The 21890-nt window shown below is 47.1% G+C and overlaps 1 protein-coding gene across 1 annotated transcript in view; it reads left to right on the top strand.

Moving 5' to 3' along the window:
* The first annotated feature begins 234 nt into the window (after positions 1–234).
* Positions 235–21890, top strand: part of LOC131269016 (protein encore) — a 102698-nt gene continuing 81042 nt past the window's right edge. Inside the window, exons 1-3 of the mRNA XM_058271325.1 lie at positions 235–1903; positions 2606–3994; positions 11076–11264. Coding sequence (XP_058127308.1) covers positions 1625–1903; positions 2606–3994; positions 11076–11264 — 1857 coding nt within the window. The 5' untranslated portion in view covers positions 235–1624. The remainder of the gene's footprint in view (positions 1904–2605; positions 3995–11075; positions 11265–21890) is intronic.

Below are 21890 nucleotides of genomic sequence, written 5' to 3'. Positions count from 1 at the left end.
CTTGCCATTGCGTGAGGGCAACTAGTGTGCGTGCGTGCGTGCGCGCCCGCGAGCGTACGTACGTGCGTGCGTGCGTGCGTGCGTGCATGCGTCCGTGGGTGTTCGTCGGGTATTAATGCGCGCGTGTCGTTTCATTGTTTGTCGCGCTTAGCGTTGGGGGAAAATCGGGCTGCTAGTGTTTCCCGCTGGAGCATCACATCATCATTCACTGTCTCCTAGGGAGAATATCACACTCTCACGCTCGGTGTTGGTGCCGAGCAGCTGCAGTGCAAGCAAGTGTGTGCGCCGTGTGCATCCTTTGCAGCGGTCCCAATTGTTGTGCGTCGCGTGTCTATGTGTGTGCGTGCTTGCGTGAGAAGGAAAGTGCGTTTCCTTTGTGTGGCAAGCGCGCAGCCAGTGGCGTGCTGTTGTTGATATTGTTGCAGCTTCCTCCGATCATCACCTCAATCACAACCACCGCCAGCGCAAAACCGCAACAACCAATCAACCAACCGACCAACACCACCGTCTTGTTCTACGATCTCTTCCCGACTGGTGCGAGCTGTGCCCAATGGTGGTGGTAATAGGCGGATAGTAAAACGGAGGCTCTGAAGCTCGAGATCTCCGTACATCCGTGTTCCGGCGTGCTGCACCGGCGAAAGCGACCATCCTTATGCATCGCTACCGGCAACAGTATCATCACCACCGCCACCACCACCACCTTCACCAGCACCACCAACAACAACATCATCGCCCTCTCCGTCGCCATCACCATCGCCACCTCCGCCGCCAAGTGCTGCTGCATCACCTTCTGCAGAGCCATCGACAACAGCTGCGACCGGCCGTCGCCCGCGACTCGCTCGGCAGAAGGTTCAGCGTGTGCGTGTGAAGCAAGGAAGCGAAAAGGGCACAGGAGGCAAAGCGGTGTGTGCGAAAAATAAAAAGAAAATAGAATCAACGAAGGAGAGAAGAAGGAGGAGGAGGAGGAAGTAGAGCGAAAGGGCAGAGGAAGGGCTTCGTTGTGCCTCCCTGCGTTTGAAATCCCGCCTTCCCCAACCTCCCCCTCGCCCACCCCCCCCTGGTGCCAGCCTCCAGGTGAATGTGTACGCCGGGTGCACGCGCGCCCATGTGTGTGTGTGTGTGCACGGGCGTGTGTGTGTTAATTGGCGTGAGTTCGTTACGCCCCAGAGCCAACGCCGGAGGAGGCCCGGCCAGTGTGTAGGTGTGCGCGCGCGTGTGTCACCCGGGGTGTGTGTATGTGCGTCGGTGTCCTACACATGGTGCGTAAGCGCACACCGTGATTGCGTAGACCGTTCCGTGTTTCCGTTTCCGGGTGTTGGTGCGCGTGAGTGTGTGTGTGTGTGTGTGTGTAAGTGTGCACGCACGTGACCTGAACCAACCAAGTTCGGTTCAGCGCACTGCCCGTGTCCTGTGTTCCAAAAGAAGCTGCTCTGCGTGCTCACCTAGTGGCTTGTAAAGCTGGAGCAGAAGGAGCAGTCCCACCTCGTTGTCGTCGCCCTGTCGGTCAACTGCCTACGCGACCGACAAGACCACCACCGACACCACAGCCGCCACCAACAGCACAAACAGCAGCAACCAATGCAACAAAGAATGCAGCGCTGCCGGGGCTGAGCGGAGGAAAACCATGGAAATACATGTGAAGCAGTGCAAGCAGCGCAACAGACGACGGGAGCGGGCCCAACGTATGATCGCGGAGCGGGACAAGGATGCGGCCGCGGACGCAACCGGTAACCGGGATCCGGACGACAGTGCCGACGAGGACAGCGGGCCGCTGAGCCGGGAGAAACCGCACCGGCCTCCCGTGCGCCGGAAACGCAAGGAGAAGGAACCGTCACCCGTGCTCGAGGAGGACATCATCGACGGGTTCGCGATACTCGCGTTCAAAACGTACGAGGATATCGAGGTAGGTTGAGCAAAGCGGCATTCGCAGATGGAATCCCCACAATCACGGAGACCTCTCAGATATTCCAAAGGGGTACCTAAGATATCGATGGGCCAAGGGACCTCTCAGATACCGCTATAGGTTCCTCAAATTTTGATGTTCCAAAAGACCTGGCTAAGATTTTGAAGGGTCAAAGGACATCTCAGCTATCCCAAAAGGTACCTTAGGTTATGAAGGGCTAAATGACATCTCAGAAATCCCAATAGGTTCCTCAGATTTTGATGTGCCTAGATATCTCTCAGATATCCCAATAGTTACCTTAGATTTTGATGTGCCAAACGTCCTTTCGGATATCCCTCGGAAAGGTCTCTCAGATTTTGAAGTTCCAAAGGACATCTCAGATATCCCATAAGGTATCTCAGATATTGACAAGCCACTAGACCTCTCGGATATCCCAAAAGGTTCCTCTGATGTTGATGTGCCTAGTGTTCTCTCTGATATTGCAAGAGGTGGTTTTTGGAGCCTGTGGTCGATTTGAGAAGAATTTCACTTAAACTCTAAGAACTTCCGCTTTGTTAATGTTGAAGGTATTGCGGAAGGTGTGCAGTTCACTCGTCTGAAAACTGTGCTGTGCTTTGCAGCGCTGTATACCAGTAGCATGCCGAATCCTTTGGTAATGTGGTCTAATATATTCTGTTTTTGTTTCTTCTCCTCGTTCAACAGTTTGCGATCAAAATCGCCAACAAGCGCAATGAGAAGCGACTGTCGTCGATCGTGGAACTGACGACAGTCATGGTGCAGGAGGAGAAGCCACCGAAAATCATCGACACCACGCTGTCCAAGCTGGCCGGTGCGGATAAGGTGGCGCTCGTCGACGGCCTATCGGTGGCCAGCCTCAACAATAACAGTAGTAGCAACAACAACAACAGTATCAACAGCGACAGCCAGTCCCAGGCTGCCGGTGTCAACAGTAACCATCATCCGCTGCATCACCCGCCGCACCATACCCTGCACCACCCGGCGCTACAGGCCGGTGGCAATGGGAACTCGGCGGGCGGCGTTGGCGGGACCACGGTGTCCACCAACAACGCCAGCAGTGGGAACGGTGGTGCCGGTAGTAACAATCCCGGTGTTGTCGACGGTGGCCTGACGCCCGACGGAGGCCTACTGAATGCCGCCAACGGTGGTGGCAGCGCCGGCAGCAATCACCACAACCATCTGCTCAACCACAGTCACCATAATCACCTTCACAACCACCACCACCATCTGCACCATCACTACAGCAACCACAACCATCATCCACCGCCGCCTTCGCCGCAACAGCAGCAGCAGCAGCAACAATCGGCGTACTCCTCTCCCCTGCACCATCATCCCCACCACCTGAACCATCTAGTCGTGAGCAATGGGACGGCGGGAACGACGGCGGCAACCGGTGATAGCAGCAGTTCAGGGCCAAGCAATAGCAACAGTAGCAATGGAAGCAGCAATAGCGGTGGTGGCAGCGTGAACGGTGCTCCGGATCCGTCGGCGACGCAGACCACCACGACACAGAAGGTGCCCGGAAGCAACAGCGTCGTCGGCGGTACCACCAATGCGACCGGCACCGGTCCGAGCGGCACCGGAAGCAGTAGTATCAACGTAAACAGTAGCAGTAATAATCATAGCATCAACGGTAGCAACAGCAGCAGCAGCAGTAGTAGCAGCAGCATTTCTTTAAGTAACAACGGCAGTGCCAGCATTATTGGCGGAGGAGCCGGCAACGGCGGTGACGAGCTGGGCGCTGTGAACGGGGCCAGTTCCGGAATGGGCGCCGGTAGCAACACGGACGGCACCAACAGTAGCAGTAGCAGCAGCAGCGGCGGTAGTAGCAATAGTACGAGCAACAACACCGGTCCGGGCAGCACGTTGCCGACCGGTGGCGGTACGATTAACCACGGCGGCAGCGTAAACCACCATCAACTTCATCACCAACACCATCATCATCAGCAGCAGCAACAGCAGCAGCAGCAGCAGCAGCAGCAACACACCCATCATCTTCATCAGCATCTTCAACAGCAACATCCGCACCATCAACAACACCATCAACATAACCATCACTTGTCAGCGGCACATGTAAGTATCCGGACGTATGTCGGTGTTGTTTTGTGCAAAGCACTAGCTCGGGCTCATTTGTCGCCAACTGCCGGGACGTCCCTTTTTTGGGAAGGAACGAGTTACGCCTCAGTGACTAGGACTTTGTTCAGGAGTAATTAAATCCGTGCGTGAGATCACGAACGTTAGAGGAGCCGCTACAAAGACGAGGTTTTTGAGTCGGAAGTAAACCGTACACGAACCGGTGGAGTTTGAAAATGGACGCGGATTGGCGTTGTGATGTGATAGATTTCTGGAACAGATGAGCATAATATTTACCTAATCAACCACTTCCGCACGTTGGAATCTGCCGCGCGCTGCCTTTTACCAGCATCAAATGTTCATTCTTACATGCGGGTAGTAACGTAGGTGTCAAACAGGATTGATTTGGACTATTTTTCCTTCAAAAACCGAGAACGACAGCTAAAATTGCTCTGCAAACATATTTTAGAGTAGCATTTCGTTTGTCTGCAGCATAAAGTTGACTGTTATCATGCGAATTACTGCAACCGTTATGGCCAAAACTGTAAACCAACGAAGGACGATAGTTTATTGGCAAAGGCAGATTGACCCCGAAATGAACCACTTCGTGTCTTTCGAGTTCAGCTGATGTGGTTTTTTTCGTACTATGACGTTTATGGAAGAAAGACAAACATACCGATTGGAAGCCAAATCGAATTACGCTACTCGATCTATCGAAAACAATGTTGGATTTCATGCTCTATAACCGCATGTGTAATCTTTGCGACAGGTAGGAATCAACTTATCAAAAACGTAAATAAACGAAGTAGTATTTCTTTCGTTCGATCACTCTGTAAGAGACGGGACATATGGTCGTAGTTGCTAAGCGGAGAAGATCAATCTACAATCGAATATTGATTGGAATTCTGATGGTGCTTTCCGTAGTTTTGTTTATTTCTATTTCCAACAATGAACAACAAAATAATAATATGTTTCAACAACACGGAGCTCTTTCAAATACTGCTCTCCCGCTTTCGGAAGAAAGATTCCTTGCAATCGAATGTATTTGAGAAAACCTTTAAACTCATTATCTATTCCAATAATGTTAAAGCCAAACCAAGACAGCAAAATCGGCAGCAACAGTAGAATATCAATGTTTCTGTCGGTTATGGCTTAAGCTCGAATAAACTAAGGCCAGCGACATATTCAAACAAGTAAGACTATCAAAATGTAGTTTTAGAAAAACTTCACTAATGTCAATTGATAAGTTGACTTACTCCAATCAATTATCTTGACAACATTTTGCTCCTATCGCCGATGAAAATCTATTTCGAAGGTCTATTTTGTTATTATGATCATCACCATCGTGCAAAAAGGCCAAACCCATTCGCGATAAGATTTGCTTCAAAAGCGGCCTGAAATAACACTCGCAAACGATAATTAATTACTTGACGTTTTTATGCCCTAGACATTGGACACGGTTTACTAGCGTCTTTCCATCGGCTAGCGAAAAAATGGATTCACGAATGGTGAGACGCGGGTTGTTCACTAGAAAGTATTGTTCATTCAATTCCTCCACTCTTTGGCAAACTTCTTTTTGCGCCCAGCTGAGATGGTTTGGCATTCGTCGTTCGATTTTTCGGCCTGTGTGTTCCGGCAGGATCGTTTCGGTTTTTACGAGCGTGTGGAGGAGAGCCCCCAACGTGCCTCTCCGGCAGAACAGCAAAGGAGGATCTCCTTCTGCAGGTTTGCAGATCGTCGACCCGAGCATCGGTCGCGCTCGGTTGCCATTTCTTTTGATCTACCGTTTGCGTGTGTGTGTGTGTGTGTGTGGGGGGTGTGTGTTGCGCATGTGAATGAATGCAAAATGCCCACATAAAAAGTCACCCCATAAAATCGGTCCATATATCCCCTTTGAGTGGCAAACTGATGCCGCCGACAGGATCGGGAAGGTGCGTTAATTATTTTCGTACGACACAGACACCAGTTCGCAGGGCCGCGTTACCGAGTGCAAGGGTGAAACACACACCCACAGTCCCAGCAAGGCAAGGATCGGACGGATAACCGGACACGGTCTGGCGTTGTCCCAGGGTGATAACCTGATTTTTGTTAACCACTCCACGGCCTTTCCCACCCTTAACCATTTTTGCCATCTTCTCCCGTTTGTTTCGCGATGTTTTAGTTACGGGACTTTTGCTTCTTCTGACTTGGGCAATCGACCACCCCTAGGGACACACAGACACATACTTCACCAGTGTGTTTGTTGTGTTTGGTCGCGTTTGGTGGGTTCGGGTTTTGATTTGTTTTTTAGCCGGTTTGCGAAATGGTTTATTTTTTAATGTTCTACCATTTTCGTTGGTTGGATTCTTTGCTGCTGCTGGTGGGGGTAAAAAGGCAAACATTTTCCACGACAGTTTGGCAAATTTCAACGGCCGTCTCTGCGGTCGTTCATGGTTCGTGTCGTCTGTTGCAGTTTTGGTGCATGGCCCTGGCTGTCCTCTTCGACGCTTTTCGTATTGTTTTATCGCTGCTGGAGCGTTACTGCAATCTGGCCAGCATGTGCAGTTTTGAGGGTTTTCTGTTGCCATTTTTAAGGCCCTACTTCGTTCTCATATTCTCTACCGTGTGGTTGCGTGCCGAGAGAAAGGTTGTTAAACGCGAGACTAATTGCGTGCGACGCTGGTCGTAAATATCGGGATGGACAAAATATGCGTCAAGCGAGACGTTTGCAGTAACATGTGTGAACCACTGAAAATAAAAACAACTAAAACCACACCTATGTGAAGTAAAAGCGAAAAAAATCCCGTGAGTTTGATCGTCGGCACTTGTACGGGAAAATATGTAAATTACAGAATGATTAACGTATTTGATGGATGCGTTATTTTACTATTTTTATAGATCAATTAAAGCATATGGTACAGATTGACACTGCAACCAATTTGTCATTCTGAACAGCTTGGGATTGCTACAGAACAAATACGGGACGTTTTTTTCGACCCATTCCGGGGCTATCTCATCTTTTATTAAATATGAACAATCAATGACAATAAACGAACAACAGTGTTCTTGTTCAAACACTTGATAATAATTAAAAGAAGATGTACAAAATTTTAGGAAATCAATGTTGATGGCATTTCTTGATATAATTTGCAGTGGTTTGCAAATACCGATGCTCAACACATATCAAACATATCAATTCAAAAAACAATTTCTTCATTCACTACGTGAAATTAATGTGTTTCACTTGGTTACATACTGCTTCATCTTATTTAGCTCTTGCTTGTAGCGAGTGTTGCTAAGCATGCGGTATACCTACAAGTACACCGTTATCGGTGGTTAGGGCAGTGGTAATTAAAAAGTTTGTTTTATAATTCCCATATCGTGTTTGTGCATTGTTGATATCGTTTATTTACATGTATAAACATGTAATCAAGCCCTTATTTAAAATGCATAAACCTTTTTTAATTGTTTGTTGAATTGTATCACGCTTACGTTATTTTCTTCACAATTACTCGATTTTGATTCAGCAGGATGCCTTTTTTCTTCAAAGCCTAATCTTTTCTAAATCAGCCTTAGCAAAGGCATTTACAATACAATTTTTCATTGCAATTAAATAAAATTTATCACTTCTGCTCAAAGTGACAGTTCATTACAATGTTTCGATGGGCCAGTGTCAATGGGCTCTGACAGCGCAGGTTTGACATAAAATTTCCGCTCACTCGTTTGATAACGAAAAATTCTACAAAAATTGTTTGTGCAGTTATTTGATCATTTTCATGTATTGAAATGAACGTATTGTTCTACGTGGAGGAAAGAACAAAATGCGTTTAAACTAATAGAGCAAAACGTAAACAAATTCGAGTTTCCAATTTTCAGAAAGGAATTATGAAATGCTATTAAATGTAAATTTCTTTTTCTAAAACCATCGACTAATAAGGGTGTTAGAAACAAACTTATCAAACGCGTATCGAAGTTGTTCCAAAAAATAACAATTTTAACGAAACTTGTGCGGAAGGACCAGTATGCATGCGCTCGGGCGCAAAAGAAGATCTTGCCGGCATATGCAATTGAGCAGGACGCAAAAACACACACACACACACACACGCGTACACATCGCTGTCTAAAAATATCGATTCACGGCACGGTCGTTGCGCGCCTCCGGCGTTTATGGTTACGCTTGCGTTTTGTTTATTATTTCGTATGTTTGTTTATTTGTTCGTTTTTATTGTTTTTTTTTTGCTGTCACTCTCTCCCTCTCTCCCTATCTCTTTGTTGCTATTTACCCCTCCCGTTATCCCCCGGGGGTACAACCATCGTTTGTTGTTGCCTTTCCCGGTACTTTCCAGATGGTGTGCATCGGCATCGAATGCGATCCGATTAACCTCCGCCTCCCGAGGGTCACCGGAGATGCACTACTGGGGATGGTGGAGGGGATCGGATTGGGAGGGGGGGGGGGGAGTCATGCTCTTTCATTAATCCAATTTCCATAACGCTTAACCCCTAAGCGGGGATTGTGCTGGAGGGCTCAGAAAAGGCAGATAACGAGAGGGGGGGGAGAGAGAGAGAGATAGTGATGCGGAAGACTGGTTGGTTAGAGATTACTCACTAATAGCGATACGATTAGCGCAGCTTCGCGGTTTTACAGATTGCGTTTCGCTCCTGCATGTGTGCGTGTGTGTCGCAGGATGTAAAGGAAACGTATGAAGGATCGATGACGACGACGCCAACGACGACGATGCTCGCCCGAGAGTAATTAATTATAATCGTCAGCAAAAGCCCGCTGACAGCTAAAGCCTCCGGAAGAAGAACTTTAGCACCTTCCCGCCTCCTCCCGCTTGTTCCCCCCCCCCCGCTCGGGCTGGCGAGGGAGATGTATTGTTTGTTGTTGTGCCTACTAATTAGCAAAGCCGTGGTCCAATAATGATGCATCCGAGCTCTGCTCATTCACTCGGTACTGCGTACGACTTTTAAACAACTTTGTGATTATAATAAATTTGGTTTTTGTGAAACCCGACACCGTATACACATAAACAATCGAGCGCAGTGCACACACACACACACGCACACCAAGTTGCAGAAAATCGAACGCGGCGAATGAACAACGAACGACGCAGCGACGATGGGTTTATGGGCCGCCTGTAAAATAATAACATCCCTTTAATGGGCACTAATTGATAGCTCCAGTTAACCGTGTCCACCGCGCTTCCCGACATCGCCCCCTCCTATTTCAACCCCCTTTTCTATCCTCTTCCGGGGGGAATAAAATGCGGGAGGGGGCGCGATCTGCCCGGTTTCGAATTGATTGGAAGAGTTGCTGGCGAGTCAAACCGAAACTGCATCGAACAACAATGGCACTTGGCCGGGGAAGTGAAGCCGCGCGTGGCGTTAATTAGGTTATGAAATAATCAACTCCGGTCGGTAGAGCGTCTCCATTTTCCATTTGGTGGTTGGTGTGCTAAAAAGAGGGAGAGGGAGGGACCATTTTCCGACGGCGTTTGGTTTGTTTCCTTGTTTTTGCAATCTTCCTTCCTTCGGTGAGTGCATTTTATTACTCTCGAGGGTGCGTTAACGGGAGAGTCATTCGGGAATAAAAGATGCTCAACATCAAGTAAACATAGTCCCCTTAAGAGTGCACATCTGTGAACATTGCCCCGATGAATTGCAAATGTTTAAAACGCACTGTTAGCGGTGGGTTTATTACACGGTTGCGAAACACAAATAACACAAAATTGCATTTTCTCATGACTACGTACTAAAGCAGAACAATCGGGGAAGTAATCATGCTTTTGCACGTTTGCTCTTCGCGTTCTCGATTGACCCGGTGACCGCCAGTTCTTTGACCCCCCCAGCTGATTCCCGTTATCCTTTGGCATCGGGTTCCTACTATCAACTCTGTACCTAGGTCGCAACTACTTTCGTGCTAAACTCGGGACCTAGGTTGCTTTCGCTACCTAGCTCCTGCGCATCTGTCAGTTCCTTGACAGCTGTTTATTTGCCAACATTTATTTGTCAACAATGCCGTCATTTTACCGTTAGTGGTTTTTCATCAGGCTGTTGCAAAACCGAGAATGAAGGGTTTATCTTAATCATGTTGTTTTAAAATAGTTTCACCAAAGTAACTGTCGCCTGTATTTATATTTGTGTACATAAAAATGGCCGATTTGTTAAAGGATCCAAAACTATATTGTGATGTGACAAACATCACAAACTCAATTTGTGACGAAAATTGTTTTCACTTACGGTTATCATTTTGTGATGATTGAAACTCATCATTTGAAGCAGTACGCGTTCCGGTAGAGTGTTTTCTAGCTTACACAAAATGTTTTGAACATTATCTTCTTTTTTTATCATTTATTTTGAAAGGTGTAACTTACCAATTGTATAATAGGTACACAGTTTTGAAACATAGCTGTAGGTTTTCGATCCTGCGTTTATTGCACAGAATATTTGTTTATTGATTATTATTTATTGATGATTATTATGGAAGTAACGTTATTTCCACTCCACATTGCTCTGTGGTTCCTCTTCATGTCTGCGGTTTCGCTCTTTGTTCACCTTCGCCCGAGTCCCGTTTCTACTGAAAGTTATTTGATTGAATTTAAATGTGATTCACCTCACCGTGAGATGTCAAAAAGTTTTCTCTACTGACGCAGTTTTGAACAAGGGAAACTGAGAATGAAAAAAATAAAAGATACACGGTACTGAGGGATTCCGTGAAAAAGGGAATAAACATTGGTTTTAAACCCCAATGCCAAATTATGCTGGCAATAGGAATTGATCTTGAGTGTACTGATGTTTTCACTTGAATGTTTTTCGTCTTATGTTTATTTTTAAACTATGACGAACTGCTCCTCAATGTTATAGTGTATTGATTTTTCTCAATTTTGTTTTGCTTCGGAACTATGAAACAAGCGTTATACATACATAAGACGGATTCCTGGTAGGAAAATTTGGTTTCCTTGCCGGGGGGATAACCCCCCGGTTACTTTACTTAGGTCAATTCCCAGCAGAAATAAATACTTTTGGCTGGCTGACGCCTTCCTATTTCCAACCTTGCCATTGATGCTAATTTTCCCGTGGTTCCTTTTTTTTCTCTCCACAGAATCTTTCTCTACCTTCGATCATCGATCCGGGCACGTCGGACGACAGTGGGCGCGCCTCGGAGCGGCTGACGACGTCGTCCGTGGCCCAGCGGGATCCGGACAGTTCGCGGGACCGGCTCAGTGACGCCAGCAGTCGCTGCAGCTCCGGCAAAGGATATATCTGTGATAGCGAAGGAGAAGACGATAAGGTAAGTGGAACCATTACGAACCTCGGGAGACCTGCACCGGGTGCTTCCGTTATTTATCTTTGGGAAATCATAACCCACTCCCGGAGGGGGAGAGGCGTTAAACGATGTCTGTGAATTCCGACGGGGTTCTCTCGCTGAAAAACTGGTTGAACATGGTGCGTAGAGAAGAGTCGGGTGTTTCTCGCGAATGCGGAAATATTCACCTGCATCGGTAGCTGTCGAAATTTGCAGCACCATGATAATGATGGGTTAATATACTCTGCCTATCGACGAGGATGGCCATCCAGTAGGTCCAGCTAACGGCGATGCACTGTTATTTCCCGCGTGTGGATGTTATTGTGCGCACTTTGGCCCCATTTTCATGCGCGATTTTTCACCTCGCTAAGTAGGAAGAGGGCATGTTGGCACACAAGGCTAGAACAACGTGCTTGCGTTCTTCTCCGTGCCCGGGCTCGGGAGGGGGTATAAGAGATCGACGGTAACACCACCACCACCTAGGACCGTTGTGTGACTTTTGTCGCATTTGCAGCGAAGGATGCTGCGTGCTCAGACGCGCCCCGTCTCTGTGATGGGCATATTATCGAACAGGTGTGAGGTGGTCGCTGCTGCTTTTCCCGCTTTCCGCTCGGTAGCCCGCTTCTTTCGGTGCAGACCACCACTCGGCTAATTTTCTCGCCCGTTCGCGAACGTGTGAAAAGTGTCAGCTTCCACTCCAGCGAAGCGCAATTCGTGAATAAATGGATGAAGAAAAAAAAAACCATCCATGACGTTCGGTTTCCTAATCGCTAATTTCGAGCGTTAAATTAGTTGCAGAAGAACGTGGGATGGGCGTGTATATTTGTGTGTGTGTGTGCATCCGGGTCACGTAAGTTTGTTTTCCGCAATATGCTTCGCCAATGACGGGGGTCAGTATGAAATCTATATAGCACCTGTTTGTCACTAGAACGATGGCAACGGAATGGGGCTCCGTAGCCGAAGGGTAGCGTTGTCCATTGGCATCCCGAGGGTCTTGGGTTCGAATCCCGTACCACAACAGCTATCGCCATAATGTGTGTCGGCAACACCTGCTACACACTGCAACACATATCAGGTGATGACTCTTTATGGCGCCGTTACGTAAAAACCAGAGATGAGTATCGACGATATATATTCCTTTCGGTCTCTCTTTCTCCCTCTCGCTCTCTCTATCCCTTTCTTTAGCTGGTACTTTGGGATGCCTGTACAAAACAAACACCGTCCGGTTAACGGGTTTGGAGGCGTGCTTCACAAGTCAGCAACTATTTAACCAGGGGGTGCCTCGATGGGTTGCCAGCCAGCTGGGCTGCCATAAAAAAATATGATGACACCCTGTGTTGCACCCCGTTTCCCGGAACGACGGAGTGAGAGGTCAAGCACGGTGTGTTTGGCCGTGATGTGCACCTTAAAATATACATTCACAAGAGGATCTCTCGGTACCCCGGAGGAGCATGATGTTTACTATCGAAAATAAAACCTCCGATGCTTGCGCTTGCCTTGCCAGTACTCTTAATGCTCTTCTTGGGTTTTGCCTGCTCGCCAAATGATTGGTTAAGTGCGTGTTCAGCATTTAACAGGCGATAAAAAAAAGAGCAGCGTGCGAAAGGACGACACCATTCGCTCTAGGTTGTTGGGCGGGCGAGCGCCGGTAGGCTATAAACGAGCTTACTTTATGCTCGTGCCTTACCCTGTTATTAACAGCGAACGGATGCTTCGTCCGTCGATTTCTTGTTTTGATTTTTCCGTGTTCGTTTCGTGCAGCTTTTGTTGTCACCCAAATGATCTGCCGCCTCAAGGATACGTGCCGCCATAGGACAGACCGGGGCAGGACCTGGTGGTGCACCTACCGGAAAAGGGAACGGACCTCGACGTGCTGGCGTTGTTTGTTGCATGCATGCAGCAGTTTTAAACCGGGCCACAGTTTTACGACCGGGCTTCGGTTAAGCGTTTTGCACAGGATCATAAATCAATTCGGCGAGGGGGAGACCGTTCACATCTTACGATCGACCTAAACTCCCCCCCCACCATCCGGGAGTCGGGTTGTTTGTCGAGGTGTCGCTTTGGAGTCCTGCTCACGATGAGCGTGCATGCCAGGGCACGAAGGCGAGTAACAATGCACAGATCCTGCTCGGAGGAGGTACCAAAACCTACCCATTTTTTTATGGGCCTTTGTCTGACGAATCTGCATTTATGACTGCAGCAGCGGTCCGCCCGTTAATGCGTGTACCCTTTTTGATTGTTGGTGTGGCTTGGCTTGCATGTTAAAACCCCCGGCCAGTGGATGGTAATTCCGCGAAAGCGGCATACAAAATGCGCCATATTTTCGGGGTAAGTTCGTTCATCTCATCAAACACTGATGGCAAGAGATATACATCACCTCAACGTATCGATGCAAGAGATGTGCTGAAGACGCGACATTCTACACAATGAAATCCTGAACCATTAACCATCGAGTTTTATAGATGAGCTACTTACAGATTGGATAATCTGGTGCAATTACATCGAATTGCACTTTTATTATCAACACGATTCACTCGAAGATCGGAAGCTCCCTGGGAATTTCTTAGTTCAAGCAAGATAGGATAAATTGGTGCAATGACTTCAACTATAATTAAACCATTCGGATTAACATGCTTCTCAACTCTGGACTGATCAGAGTATGTGATAAAACTGAAGTGCATAAGATCGATTCGAAGTATTATAGATGAAGTATGATAGGACAGGCTGGTGCAACGACTTCAACCATAATTGAACATTTATGACCAACACGGTTTCCGGGTCTGAGCCTGGAAAATTATGTGACACTGAAATGCTCCGGTTGGAAGCTTTATAGATGAGCTATAATAGGATGGGTTGGTGCAATTCAGCTATATTTGAACATTTATGATCAATATGCCTCGCAGGGGGTCGCCGATCACGCAGATTATGCGATACAACTGAAATGGATAAGATCAGGTTGAACCTAATAGCCCAAGATCGGAAGCTGCATCGAAATTTAGTAGTTCAGCTTCGGTAGGAAAAACTGGTGCAGTAACTTCAGCTATAATTGAACGTTTCTGTTCGGCATGGTTCCCAGGTCAGGACCGCTTCAAGCTTTATTCTGGTGTGCTGCAAAGTTTTATAGATGAGCTATAATTGGATGAGCTGGTGCAACGACTTCAGCTTTGATTGAACATAAACGATTAACAAGGTTCGCTGTTCTGTACTGGCCCGAGTATTGGATACAGCTGAAGTGGCCAAGATGAAATCGGCCTGAATTGCTAAAATCGGAAGCTTTATGTATCGAAGTTTTATAGATGAGCTACGATAGCACACGCTAGGGCTATGACTTCTACCATAATTTAACATTTATGGCCAACATGGTTCCCGGTTGTGGAACTGAAATTACCAATATCGGAAGTTTTATGCATCGGAGTTTTATAGCTGGGCTATGATTGGATAAACCGGTGGAACGATTTCAACTATACTTGAACATTAATGATCAACATGGTTCCCAATTCTGAAATTGAAATACTCACGATCGGAAGCCTTATGCATCGATGTTTCCTAAATGACAGGATAAAATGGTGCAATGACTTCTACTATAATCGAACATTTATGATGAGGTTCGCAGTTCTGGGCTGATCAGAGTACATCATACGTCTCAAATATCTGAATCTGGTTTGAACTGAAATGCTATAATCGGAATGTATGTGGATCCCAGATTTATAGATAAGCTATGATAGGATACATGGGTGCAACGACTTTTACTGTAATTGAACATTAGTGATCTACATGGTTCCCTGGTCTGGAACAGGTACACCCTGCGGTGCGATAGAAAGGTCCTCATGTTGACCTAGAGACGTACCAAATTATATAGGACTAAGAACTTAAATGCCTTAGATCGCGTTTGTTCTTAAGAGAATATGTCTCAGTTAGCTGATTCCTTATGTCTGGATCTCTCTGATGATGATCAGTGCCTTAGATTGTGCAACTCGTTCTTTGAATCCTGGAGTCATTTTAAATTCCTGGCCTTAAAGAACAACGAAAGACTTACGCACCATGCAGAGGTGCACCGATGTCATTCAGAGGCTACTCATTGTTGTGTACCAAGAGCCTATTCAAACGTGGAATTGCAGAAAGACGCTAAAAGCGAAGAGTGCTTTACTGGTTTTACTTTGTTTTACGGCACTACCTCTAAAACCAAAGAATACCAGATTGGATACATGGCTCTAGTGGCAGCACGGAGAACCAAATGCCCATATGCAACAAGTTGGCCGCAACACAGGATGACGGACATGATCAAACTCATAAATGGCGCTGTTTCTAACCGCAAGCAAACTCCTTCCTTCCTAGCAGATGTTTTACACTGTCTTACTTGCAGTATTTCTTAAATTATAGGAACGTTCCGAGTTTTTCGAGGAATAAGAAATAGGTTCCGGGAAGCGCCGCATGGCTGGTGAGCACGTTCCCTTGCCTTCTCCGAATGTCTGCCTGAAACATACGCTGCTCTACCAGCGACAGCTTCGACTACTCGGGAGGTGTGCGTATATTAGCTAAATTTAAGTAATTGCCTCAATTATCGGCTACTTCTCACTTTCCGGCAGTGTGTGGTTGTTTTGATCTCCCGAGCACGGAACTCGCAGTGCGCGTGCCCTGGAGCACCTTCTGAGCGGTTTCGATTTTATTAGTTTTGCTGTTCTGCTCCCAAACGCGACTTGCGAAGGAGGTCGGCTTACACTGGCATCCGGTGTGGATGGATATTCATATGCTGTTGATGACACCCCGATGCATGTGCACCACCGTGTTTTGCGGGGTTTTGCGCGTCACTAGCGCCAAACTGAGCCAGTGTGAGTGGTGTGTGCGGTGATTTAATTGCTTTTTCCCATCATCTTAGGCCCCCCCAGGCCAAAGGTCCGGGACGTGTGTGAAAGCAGTAAACCCCTTGCCGTTGCGCGTTCGCTCTATAACCTAAATAAAATCCGTCAACGAGTCGCCAACAGTCGTCGGCGTGTGGTTCGGTTTTGAATGTCTTTTCCTTCCCGACCTTAATGTTTTTATTTCTTCTGTCGACCGGATCAACCTTCCGAGTGGCCCCTTTTTATTGCAAACACTTGTACCAACGTTGCGGCGTGCGTCGTTTTCCGTTTTCCCTCGTTTACGTCACTTTGCAACTGGTTTGAAAAAAAAAAAATATGTTCGATAAAACACACAACTCTGTGTTTAGAGGTCGCTTGCGTTTTTTTTTTTCTTCACAAACATTTGAAACTTCTACTCACTAGCAATATCTGCTAGTCAAAATCTCATCTCCACGTCAACGCAGGGAAAATAGGGACGGCTTACTGTAAGAAGAAGCTAAGCACACAACCAAACGATTGTTAAGAACGGCAGATTCCGTGGAGTTATTTCCAAACATTATTCACAACTTTTGTTTCAGCCTTCAGAAGAAGGCCCAAACCCGAAGTTCGCAGATGACATCTCAATGGAAGGTTTTGTGAAAATTACGATGGAAAAGCGTGAGGATACAGGCGTGGTTCGACGAAGGGGCGGGGAACAGTGGATCAATAAAATGGGTCTGAATTTAAAATGCAATCTGAAATAATTTATGCGGTTTTCCATTTCAATTTCGGCTTGTTCGGTTTTTTTTCTCTCTCCCCACTTCCTGTTGCGAGGAAGTGCGGCAATGCCCTTGGCGGGCATTTTCTTATTGTTTTTCATTTTGTTTCGTGACAAATTTGTGAGCCCTGGGAAAATAGGCCGCCCATTGGAGCAGGCTGCCAGGTTTTTTTTTTTCCTTTTTTGATTTTACTACCCAAATCCTGAGCCACACTGGACTATAAATCGCGGTCGCTTGGGTTGAGGTACCCCTCCCTCCCTCCCTCCCCGTTTTTCCGGTGCTGCAGTTTTTCCACTTGGAACTCATTTTCTCGTTTTCCGCTGTCCGCACTACAAAAAAGCACCCCGTGTGCGGCAGCAGACAAATTGTTTTTCAATTATCATAATCCTTACGCTTGTCCTGCCCGGAGAGCTCCGCTCCATGGGGTTTTTCCGAGTTGCTTCCCATCAACTTGTTCCTTTTCGTCCTTTCGACGTTTGTACCACGATGTTGGGGGTTTTTGTTTTACTTGGTTTCCGGTCGGGTTAGAAATTTTCCCATTCAACTATTTCGGCTGACCAGCGGAACGAACTCTAACCTGTGCATTTCCGCCTTTGCCGTGATCGATTTTCCATTTTGTGGGGGAATTTATTGCCTTTTGTCAAATCTTGCTTTTGTTTTTTATTCGACGCAGGTTGTTGTTGTTGTTTTTTCCCCATTGCTACGTTGGTGTGGGCACGTTAAGATAATTCGCAATCCCACATTGCGTCGATTAACCATTGGTTTTTTGAAAAATAAAATATAGATGAAAATAAATAAAATAACAATAAAAATAAATGGCAGGAAATATTATTATAAAAATCGCATGAGCGAAGAGAGGCAATGAAAAATCACGAGGCAATCCGTTCCGAAACCGTTTTTTACGACCACGTCCCCGTTGTGGAATCCACTCAATCTGCGCACTCCGCAACTCCGGTAGACCACCCTTTAAGCGGGAAAAGGGAAAGGTCGCGATGGGGGTGGAAGGGGGGGAGGGAAGCGGAGAAAATGTGGCGTAAGAAAACATAAACTTTAAGCGCAAACCATTCCATCCATGAGGATCTACCACGGAGCCGCGCACTGCCAGAGCACCGTGATCGTAAAAATGGAACCCACAACCAACCAACGCTGGGTGAAAGGGGAAGAGAGCGGGTGTAGGTGAGGCAGAAGATCGTAAAATGCAAACCATTACGCTCAAGAAGTCAGTAAGCTTCTTCAATAAGCGAAAACCATGACTCGGGTTGGCTCCCTGTGGCTTCTTTTGCTTCTTCACTGCATCTGCTTTTCTTCTGCGCCTTCTGCTTGAGGTGTGAGAGACAATATTTTTAGTACCTCTCCCCCGCCTACCGCAGGCTGGCCCCGTTAATGGATGCAGTTGCAATAAATGCACTCATCGGCACCTGCTATAACGCGGGCGCGCGCGTGAAATGTGGATGCAAATCCAAAATGCATTTTGCGGGATTGCGGGCTGCGGCTTTTTATTGCACCCCTCCGCGAGTTCGTGCCGTGAGCGACCCTTCCGACAGGAGGCCGAACCGAACCAAACCCGATGGTGGTTGCGATGCGTGGAAGATTGTGTGTACATATCTGCGTATTAGCTGCTCGTAAAACTGTGCAAAGTATCAATAAAAACGTTCATTAACGACTCCGCTGCGACGCCAATGGAAGAAGATCGGGGAGGGGAAGAGATCGGAGAGGGGATACGATAGATTTGCCCAGGCGAGAGCCGATAAATATGCCCGCTAAAAGGATGGCCAGAGATAAATAAACAGTTAAGCGCGTCACCTGCTGAGAGGTCACCGCTCAGCGCTTAAGCCTTGGGGAACCCCGGTTGGGGTCGATTCTCTTATACGAAGATTAACCGGGTTACTCTTATCATCCGTCGTAGCTCAGTCAGTAGAGTCTCTCCACGGTACGCCGAACGCCGTGCGTTCAAACCCCACTCTGGGATGTGTTGTTCAGAACTTTTTACATGCATCCAAAGTTTTCAGAAATTTATGGGTTGAACCCCTCCTCCTTCTGGAAATCGGAAATTCAGATTCGGATCTATGAATCCTTGATTGACTCTTTGTATCAATTTCCAAGTTCCTGAATCCTTTAACAAAGAGATTCATGGGGTCCGAAGACTCCCTGGGATCTAATCCACCTCTGGTAAAGCAGCAGGAAGTAATCGTGTTTGGATATGTTCGATATCTCCTCGTAGGATGGATCCTTCTAGAGGAGAAGAGGCCCTCAAGAAAACACCTTCGACGCACTCAACAGCCCGCCACCGGCTTGATGTTGTACGTGGTTTGTTCCAATTGGTTACCGAACTCTCCAACCTCGCCGATATACAGACGAGAAGGTGTGAACAGGTGGCCGCACCTCTGACGTGCTCCACCGAGAGAAGGCCCCTATCAAAGTCTGGTTTCTTTGGGGTGTTATATGGCGGCATCACTTATTGATCCAGGTGGCACACACGTCTGGGTGCCGGAGGTTTTATTTCCACGTCGAGGTTTCGATCCTCAAGGCACACGACGCGCGTAACCTTGGAACAACACCCTCGAGAGACGCTCGAACACACAGTTAGGGGCACGTTGTGGACATGGCGATACTTACTTCGTCGTACAAAAATCTCTCGTCCCTTCTTGGGAGTTTACTGTGCACAGGCGAGATACAGCCGGTACTTCCGCCAACTGGCATGATGACGAGCTGTCTACAGGCAGAACCCCCCCCTCCTTCAGGCTCCCGAAAAAGGATCGAGTGACGTTCCTGTTTTTGGTTGCTAACAGGGTCCCACCTTGCCGCGTATCGCTAATCAGCCGTTGTCGGATGGGTTTATGGCTACCTGTTTGCCTGACTTTATGAACACTTACCGGAGCAGGTTTATCGGGGAGAACTATGTATAGTGTTTGTCACTCCATTCAGCAACCACGGTGCTTTACCTCAACTTCATATGGCCAGAATTCCCCCGTTTACCTGAAGGATTTAATGTACCTCATCATCTACGAAGCAGCTAGGGTAGTCCAACGAGACTGGCAGCTCCTGAAGCTCCTTATGTTAAACCCCCCCCCCCCCCCCCACTGCTGTCCGATGCGGGGAGGGGGTTGTATAATTATCAGCTCGTCGTGCTATGTCGCGACCTGCTTCGCCATCTCGGAAACTCGTTTAAAACAATCTAAATTACGCTCCGGTGTAATTAATTAATTGACAGCCGCGGCGGGGGACCTCAACCCTAACCTCAAACCGTAGCAGCAGAATCAATCTGGATGCGCAGTTTGACGAGCCAATGTTAGCTTGTTGTTGAACATTTGCAAACATTTGTCAGCCATTGCAAAACTTGGTGTTGCTTGCTGTCCGCGTACCGAGGAGAAGGTTAACAACCAAACCATTTTCTTCTCCTACGTTCGCTTGCTCCGAAAACAATTTGTCACTCGTTCCTCGTTTCCCGCCTTTCGCGTGCGACTACTCCATTGGGACTTTCTTTTTGGCATGGATGATGCATCCATCTTGCACCTCGCCAACCACTCCGGTCCATTGTCCCCCCGCGTGCAGCGGGTACCCAGCCAATAATCAACCCCAAAAAGACAAGCGAAAGCCAGAATAAACCATCACCATCAGCATCATCATCCGTCCGCATCGTTTTTGCATCGTAAAAGCGCAACCGTGGTGTGCGGTAGTTAATTTTAATCTAAAGTTTTATGATTCTATTATCAAAACACCAGACCCCTACCCCGTCTCCTACTCTTTCCCTCTTCCTCTTCTCACTCATCACGACCGGCATCGCCTTCTTTTAATGTTTTGTATTTCCTTTCTCATTTCGCCGGTGCGCTTTCGGACGATAAAAGGGGCACCTCTTTCGGCGGCAGGGTTTTTCATGGTCGAGATTTGAATTTTATGTGCATGGCTTACATATTTTATTTCCCTCGGGAGGTTTGGCGGGTTCAACAACGCCCGCCGCCCAGCTTCTCGGCCCATTCTTTTCGGTTCTGTTTCAATTCTTGTTCTCCGTGCTTTTCGTTTTTTTTTATTTCGGACTCGGTTCTGGTTCTCGCCGCATTGTTTTTTTTACGCACGCGAAAGAGTTCATCAGACCTCTGGCGACAACTTGAGAGTGTGCGGTTGTTTTCTTCTCTGCAATCATCTCCACTGAGAGATCGTAGGTGGGATGACATTTTTGCATAAATTTATATATTTATATATTTACCCTCCTCGCAACGCGCAAACGGCTCCGCAAATGGGTACTTTCGATACTGACGTTCCCGCTTTGCGGACGGAATGCCGAACGTCTTCATAAATCTCGCTGTACGCGCGTCTGAGCCGGGCTGGGTATTCGGATGTGTTGAAATAAAACATTTTCTATAAAATCTTCCTCGCTATCCGCTGGCTGCTGCTGTTTCTGCGCGTTCATCAATATTTTTATTACAGCGTTTCCCATGCCAGTTTCGGAAATGAATTTTTAGCGGAGGTCGCTGACAGTTCCATTCCATAATCTTTTTCCCTATATCTACGCCAATCTCGGCTCGGAATAGCACCCAATGCCTGCAAGAGGGTGGCTTAAAGCGCGTTTATAGCTCTCCGGGCATGTTGGTAATGCCAGTGTGAGTCGATAGCAGTGAGTTGAAAAGTTGTTGTTTTTAGCAAACTATTGGTCTCTGTTTTTATGATAAAAGGTATTAAATTGCATCGGAAATCGTTAAATATTTTCCAATATTTATGAACTTTCATGATTTTTGTAATGAAAGATGGTAGTGGAGAATAGGCTATAGTGTTTATACAGTTGACATTGTGTTTAATTCCGAATTTAAACAAATTGTTTTGATCCCAACCTTTCCCTGTATAAGAGGGACCGACAAACCACGTACGCAAAAGACAACTAGTCAAGTAAGCACATTATTGTTAATTAAAGACGGTCGGTATGTCAAAGAAGAAAAAGAAGAAGAAGTTGTTCATTAAATGGTTCGATGTTGAAGGACAAAAATGCACAGATATTTAATGTACCGGCTGTAGAGTTATTT

The sequence above is a fragment of the Anopheles coustani genome, chromosome X, assembly GCF_943734705.1.
Source record: "Anopheles coustani chromosome X, idAnoCousDA_361_x.2, whole genome shotgun sequence".
Lineage (NCBI taxonomy): Eukaryota > Metazoa > Arthropoda > Insecta > Diptera > Culicidae > Anopheles > Anopheles coustani.
This window is presented reverse-complemented; position numbering and strand designations above follow the sequence as displayed.